Source organism: Magnolia sinica, chromosome 8 (assembly GCF_029962835.1).
Source record: "Magnolia sinica isolate HGM2019 chromosome 8, MsV1, whole genome shotgun sequence".
Classification (NCBI taxonomy): Eukaryota; Viridiplantae; Streptophyta; class Magnoliopsida; order Magnoliales; family Magnoliaceae; genus Magnolia; species Magnolia sinica.
In genome coordinates this window covers 63,142,330-63,149,741 of record NC_080580.1, presented here as the reverse complement: position 1 = coordinate 63,149,741, position 7,412 = coordinate 63,142,330, and the positions used below count along the sequence as shown (strand labels likewise).

The 7,412-nt window shown below is 35.5% G+C and overlaps 1 protein-coding gene and 1 long non-coding RNA gene across 3 annotated transcripts; both read right to left on the bottom strand.

Annotated features, from left to right (window-relative positions):
• Positions 1 to 243: 243 nt before the first annotated feature.
• On the bottom strand, positions 244 to 1,529 carry LOC131254017 (uncharacterized). Of its 2 annotated transcripts, none has more exons than XR_009175433.1 (3): positions 1,418 to 1,529; positions 1,116 to 1,189; positions 244 to 445 (listed from the first exon to the last, which is right to left on the bottom strand). It is a non-coding gene; the product is annotated as an uncharacterized LOC131254017 (long non-coding RNA). The 2 variants fall into 2 exon arrangements; XR_009175432.1 differs by having other exon boundaries at positions 244 to 438.
• Positions 1,530 to 2,628: 1,099 nt separating this feature from the next.
• Positions 2,629 to 4,639, bottom strand: LOC131254016 (zinc finger CCCH domain-containing protein 32-like). Its single transcript, XM_058255071.1, has 3 exons — positions 4,382 to 4,639; positions 4,190 to 4,276; positions 2,629 to 2,823 (listed from the first exon to the last, which is right to left on the bottom strand). Exons 1-3 carry the CDS (start codon positions 4,457 to 4,459, stop codon positions 2,695 to 2,697), a joined length of 294 nt encoding a protein of 97 aa, XP_058111054.1. The 5' UTR covers positions 4,460 to 4,639; the 3' UTR covers positions 2,629 to 2,694.
• Between the last annotated feature and the right edge of the window lie 2,773 nt (positions 4,640 to 7,412).

The window sequence follows — 7,412 nt, the reverse complement described above, 5'->3', positions numbered from 1 at the left end:
TTCATCCAAAAGGCACAATTTAATCTGCTGAAAAAGTGTAATTTGCAGCTGCAGAGAGATCAAAATGCATTTTCAGAGCTTCAAATATAAATTCTATCCCAAATCAACAAAATATAAAAACAAATGCGGAAAACCTACCGATCTAAAACTACATCTCAAAAAGAGATGTAGATATCATGAACATATATAAATACAATACAATATAGAAAAATATTAAAAAAAAGTAGAAGAAGAAAATCAAAACCCTAGATCTAGAAAGCTTTGAGAAATGAGAAATGTCTGATTTAGAACCTTAGATCTTACATAGAGAGAGAAAGAGGGTACCTGTGTTGCTTTCTGGAAGAGAGAGAGATGAGTGTTTGGGGATGAACGATTTTGCATGAACCACTACCATTTTTCAACCATGCTGATGCATGCCCATATATTCCATGAATCAAACTACACCCTGTTATAGAGACCACATCAATGCCACATCCAAATGAACGATGCTGGATTAAGAATTCTAACAGCTTGAAACTCTTCGCATGTCATTAAAGAAAAGGGAACTTGATATAAAAAATGAGAAAAGTAGCTTAAATGTTTTTGTAATAATGCAGTCAGGTAAAGCAAACAGGTCACCAAGCAACTGCACTGCTTACAGCTGAACATCCAACTGATTTGTCTGCAGAAGTTGAAACTCGAACAGTAAGAACCAGTTTGTAGGACTCAAATGATCTTGCAAAGCAGTAGTGAAATGAAAAAAGTTTTAAAATCTAACTATGAAAGAAAAATCATCTAAAATTTGCAGAGCACACGATAGCAATGTATATTACAACTAGAATCATGTTGCAAGTTTCGCTAAAAGAGAAAGCAGCTCCTAAAAGTTTTTTTTTTTTTCATAAATTGCACAATTTGTCAATTTGAATTGGTAAAATATATGGTTTGGGATTAAGAATCATACAATTACAAACTAGATGAGAAGAAACTTCCCTATGAACATGGATAGATCATGACTGTCCATTCTCTACAATCATGTGGAAGGATCTGAAATCATAAAAGAACTGGATACGAGAAGTGAATTTAAATTCCTATATAAAACAAAAGAGTAAAATTCAAGAAATTTGTACACTATATACCTCAATTGCAGACACGTGTCTTGCACTTTGCAATCTCAAAGAGATTTGTATCAGTTTTCAGTCTGAAACTCACCCTGCAAGACGTATAGAAAGAAACAAAGTATGACATAATAACATCATTTACAATAAACACCAACAGCGAAAATGTATGCTTGGTTTTTGGTTTTTAATACAGGAGTTTCTAGATTTAATGTATCAAGGCCATCAATAACAAATCATTAAGTGCATCAAAGAATAAACTAAATTGGAAATAAACATAGTTGAAATGAAAAGAATCTGCCTCCAACAAATGAACAAGATACCTGAAGGATGAGGGCGTAGTTTTGCTTGTATGTGCTTTTTCCTGAAGTCAGTCTGTGGCTGTGGATTAAACTGCACCTTTTTGTTGACATAATTTAGCTTGGGAAATCAAAGAATAAGAGTTATAATGCAGTTCATCATTACCAATTGTAATTTGAACAGGAGCTAATAACAGTTCTTAGCCATACCTGTTAAAAGTTGCTAAATAAAAATGTCAGAACAATCAGCTTCGATCAAAAAATGCCCATTGATTTCTTTCCTTGATAGAAAAAAGCAAAATCCTAGATAGTGAGAGAGAAGATACATACCGTTCCACCTAAGCTATCCAGAATGGTGAGAGAGAAGCATTGTAACTTCATCTCAGCACTTGCATTTTCACGTGTATTAGGTGATGAAGTTACAATCCTGGTTATTAACCACATCAAACTTGAAGGAACTTTGGATTTATTTTATTTTATTTTATTTATTTATTTATTTTGCCATTTCATTAACCCCATCAAACAAAGAAAACTTGAGATCAACAGCAGAGGCGATCCTCTTGTCACCCTACCCTGCATGACCACAAAACAAAAGGCAGCAAAGGGACAAAAAAGGAATGGAAGTGAGGCTACTAAGGATGGCTGTTAACGAAGTGAGTTTCTACGACTGTTTCTGTTCTTACTTGGCAAACACACAAGAATTCTTAAATGGATGGTGGATGCATAGCTTATACAAATGACAACTGTTTGATTGCTACAGTACACAAATAAATCGAATCTATGCAAATGATATTGTTTAGATAAACAAAGACACCAAGACTCCAATTTTAACTTCTGGGCAGAAAACCTCTGCATCCTCACCCCATATGAACTTCATCCTGCCCATGGCATAAGGTGTGTATGCCACCATGTCCCCTTTTCTAACTTCGAATCCATCTGGTAAGGTGTCATCTGCTAGGCAGTATTTCCCATCCTAGAAACATTACAAAATCAATACAAATGCCATCAGCAATTTATTGAAGAAGTTTTATATGTGATTAGATGTAGTGATTGAACTCTGCCATGGCTACTCGCGATTGCCCACATGCAAATGTAAAATGTGTTTGTTTGATCTGGGCCGTTCCTTAGGTTGCATGCAACTCTCAAATTACAAAAAGTGCTAGCACAAACAATCTAGCACAAACAATCTAAGTATTGAAATAAACCATTGTGAATAAATGCCAAGTGATGATGTGTTCGAGCATATACCCATCCTGTTCTCCAAAAAGTATTGCCGTAGACATCAAAAAGAAGACTAATTCTTAGGTCACAGCAAAGCAGTACACAACACAAACTTTGAAAACTAGGGAACATACTTCATCTAAAAACTGATCCTTCAAGGATCCTCTAGCTTTCTTAATGATTTGGATGGCCTCTAAGTTTGTACTTCCCTGCCAAGAAAAGAGATGATTTAGAATAAAGCTGAAATTGAATTGTCACAACCAAAACAAAATAATTCAGTATAGCATGGTATACTATGACATGGAATTGCAAAAAAAAAAAAAATTATCCTAAATAAACAAATACAGAAAGATCACAATCTTTCAAGCCCCAACATTTTTAAAAAAAGGATATTATTGGACTACTTTCTCCAAATCCTCTAGCAAACATGTATCAGTAGATTGGCTCCTTGCAATCAAATGATTTCAGAAATTTAACAAAAAAATAGATCAGTAAATACTCAATTTCATAGACTATGAAAAACTACCCAAGAACTGTATTGGCATGGAACTATGAAGATGCATATACCTTCTTGAAGATGCAAACTTCAAACTGGTATTGTTGCAATGGTGCATCCAAATAAGCACTTGAAGTACAAAATCTCCAAATTGAAGTAAAATCCTGACAACCCAAGCAAGGATTTCAACATTTCATCAATCTTGAAACTTTCATCTATGACGAGCACTGCATGGTGAATGGTCCAGATTACAAGGCAATTCATAAACATGGCAAGTATGGTGTCTGATTCCTCATGGCATGTTCCAACAGTAAATGAAATAAAAGATGGAAGTAAACCAGAATGAAAATATAGAAGCACAAAGAACAATACCTTGTATGAAAGTTGTGTGTGAATTGCAAGTAACCAAGTCATTCATCAGTGACCTCAAGCCAACTATCAAGAAGAAACATCTCACCAAGCGACTAAAAAGCAGAACATGCATATAGACTAAACCAATTTCAGTAACTCTTTTAAATAATAATAAAAAAAAAAAAAAAAAAAGTGGAAACCAGTGGAATCACCCCACCTGTATTTTATTGGCAAAAGGAAATATACAGCCATGTACTTCGGGTGGGCTTCACTAAGAACAACGGGCCACTATCTGGATGGCTCTCCTAATGGAATAGTAAAAAACAAGAACACTACTAATGGATGATGAAATGATGCTAACTAGGACAGATTTGTTTCAGTACACTGAGTTAAGATCAATTATTCAACAAATTTCCAAAACAAGCATTTACATACATGCATTCTCAATATTTCGAAAAAGCAAATGATAGATTATGCACCTACATAGTGCAAATCAAAGTTGAAGAAAAATAAATTCAAAATCAACTGGTGATTCAATACGATTGGACTCTTGAGTTCCGAGTCAATAGAAAAATAAATTTGAAATCAGCAGATTTAGAACTTCTAAAGCATCAGCAGTTTCTGATGCAACCTGCTATCGCATGATACATATATTAGAGGAAGTGTCAAAATTATCATAGGGGCAAGAATGAAGTGGATCCAATAACTTCGGCATAAGTACCACCTACAGATGCATTTAGAACTTCAACTTTATCTTTTAGATGGTTGAACTTGCATCTGAGACCGATCTTGCACCTTTGTGTCTTCAAGAAGTACTGGCCACATTGAGGGATGAGGAAACAAGTAAAACACAATACAAGAGAACCTGAAAGGTGGGTGAAGCAACCAACTAAAGAAACTAATTTCAAATGTATACTTACTGTACAGTCAGGTTCTCCTGGTCTCTCTGGAGGAGATTCGCTCGTAGGGATATCAGGGACCTGAAAAAACAGGAACATTATTCACACTAACATGTTAAGTTAGTGATTTGTGCATAATATAAGGTCAAATATAAATTACAACATTCAGGAAAGCTCTAACAACATCAAGTATAACTGCTAAATGGAATATGGAAGGCACTGAAACCGTAATTAATTGAAGCACATAACAAGGATGAGATCCTGTTTGGTTACCTAAAATATTCCATTAGGATAGCCATCCAGATAGTGGCACACGTCCATCACTTGTCAACAACCATTGACACCAATTCCAATAAATACAAATCATCATCATATAAGCCTTAACCCAACTAAATGGGGAAAGCTTATTCCAATAAAAACAAATGATATCTAAAAAAGTAGATGTTACCTTGTACAAGGTAATTTGGATTAAAATAATAATAATAAATTGGTTTTAGCATTATTCCATAAGGCACATGAAAGTAGCTAACTTTTGCAAACACCCATTCACTGCAAACAGTTTTCCCAATGATATCCCAAGAAAAACTCAAGATTCGAAATTTAAACGCCGATAAATTACCGAGACTGAGATTTCTATTGTTTATGATGGGCTAATGGTAATGATGGATGTCATTATCTCCCCTTTCCAAGGCGCTTGCGCAGAAGGAAGGCAAATCACAAATGGGATTGTGCTAGCTAATGACTACCTTGACTTAAGCATGGTAAGGCAGGGATTTAATGTAAGGTTGATATGAAGAAGGTATGTGATTGTGTGGATTAGATTCTTAATACATGCTTTCAAAAGATGGGTTTGGGATATTAAGGAGGAAGCAGAATAAAGAGTGTGATGTGACAATCCCATGTTCCATTCTTATTAATGGGATTTCTGAGTCACTTCTTCAAAAGTTTAAGGAGCTTGAGAGTTATGAAAAAGAAGGACGAGCCCAAATTTATAGCAGGATTATATATATATATATATATATATATATATATATATATATATATATATATATATATATATATATATATATAACAATAATGAATACTTTTTATTAAACCGAACAAAGGAGACATGACCCATTAAGTAGGGGAATGATAGTGACAACCTCTTGGGAGGGCTTCAAGAGTAGAGATTTTTGTTAAGTAAAAAATAAATATTGAAAACAGTCAAGTTGGCCAGGTTTGTGAGAACTAACCTAGGAGATGCCTATGTATACACCTCATGCCCGGGAGATGCTTATGAATACACCTCATTCTTAATTTGCCCAAGTTCCAAATTTACAATTTTAGTGTACTGTCCAGTCATCAAGTGCTAGCAAGGAAATGCCTATGAATACACCTCATGCCCAGGAGAAACATTAACATCATTGTCCTTAAAGCACCAAAAATCTGTTGAAAAAAAAAAACCATTCTCATTAGATTTGGAAGAAGGTTGACAAAGTTGATGGAACCAAATACAACCATAGTAAAGGGCAAAAATGACATCTTTAGTGGTGATTTTATTATTAAGATGTTGCCGTTACAAGAGCCATTAAAACACGAACTCGAATCTACTTTCACAAAATTACAACAAAAAATAGCAAAACACAACTAGATCTACTATCAGCAATGAAAACTCTAATGTTTCATCCAGATCAGAGCTACAAAAGAAGAAAAACACGAGAATCGAGCCGGATCTACTTCATTTCATCAAATAACCAGCAGAAGTGCCAATTAAAACCTAGAAAAATGGATCGAATAGAAGAAAAATCACATTAAAAAGTACCTGATAATAAGATCAAATGCTTTTGACTCTATTTTTCCACTTTTCTTCTTGGATTGGGAAAAGGAGAAACCAAAGCTTGAAAAACCCTAAAAAGCCTGATTTGGGCAAAAACATCACACGATCATAATACCGAAGGAGAAAACATTGCAGAGAGAAAACGAAATATAGATTTGAGAGACTTACCATCATACTACTCGGTTTTCTCGGCAAGCTTCGAGATGCAGACATTGTTCTCTCTCCTTCTCCATCGAAATTGTGACTCGGAATCCCTTTGAGAGATACTTTCTCTAAAGTGAAGAAAATGAAGGAGCAAATGCCGAGAGAGAGAGAGAGAGAGAGAGAGTCATTTTAGGAGACGGTTTTGATGGAGAGATGGGTTATGGAAGGGAGCGGCAGGAATGAAAATCGGCTGGACGCGGTTTGGCTAGCAACACTGGTCAGTGCTCTGTGGCCCTTCCATGATGTATGTATTTTATCCAATCCGTCCATTCATTTTTACAGATCATTTCATATTTTGATTCAAAAAATGAGGCAGATCTAAAACTCATGTGGACCACACCACGGGAAAACAGTAGTGATTGAATGTCCACCATTAAAAACCTCCTGGGGCCTAATGTAATGTTTATTTGACAAACAACCTGTAGATTAGGTCATAAAGACCTAGATTAAGGGGAAAAAGAAACAACAGCCTGATCCAAGACTTTTGTGGCCGCAGGAAGTTTTTAATGATGGCCATTCAATCAACACTGTGTGGTCCACTTGAGATTTGTATCTATCTCATTTTTAGGATAATATCATAAAATGATCTGAAAAAATGGACAGATGGCATGGATGAAAAACACACATCATGGTGGGGCCCACATAACACTGACCAGCTATTGGCAGTGTCACTTGCCAATCCTTCGGCAAATGGGCGTTGAAAGGGAGTCTGTTCTGTTCTGGGAGGAACGAAAAGGAGTTTTGCCAGTGGCGTCTATTTACTGGGAACTTTGGCCATTACATTGTTATATTTTGTTTTAAAAATAGTATTAAATTTTGAATTTTCAAATTTTCGGTAATTTCCCTCCAATTTTGAAAAGTTGTAGTATTTTTGAGTTGTGGGTTTTGTCTCACATCGGATTTGAAAAGGTAAACTATCTTGTATATAAGATAGTCTTTTTGCCTAGGGCTTGAGCCCCTTTCAGGGGGCATGTGAATTTGGTCCTGTGGGGGGCTATGCCAATAGCTCTAATCTATGCCATTGACTAC

Coding starts and splice junctions, on each gene's coding strand:
- LOC131254016 (XM_058255071.1), bottom strand. CDS start 4,459: ATGTTCCTGTTTTTTCAGGTCCCTGATATCCCTACGAGCGAATCTCCT. Junction 4,277..4,381: donor CAGGAGAACCTGACTGTACA/GTAAGTATACAT, acceptor CAATGTGGCCAG/TACTTCTTGAAGACACAAAG. Junction 2,824..4,189: donor TTGAAGTTCTAAATGCATCT/GTAGGTGGTACT, acceptor TTTTCTTGGCAG/GGAAGTACAAACTTAGAGGC.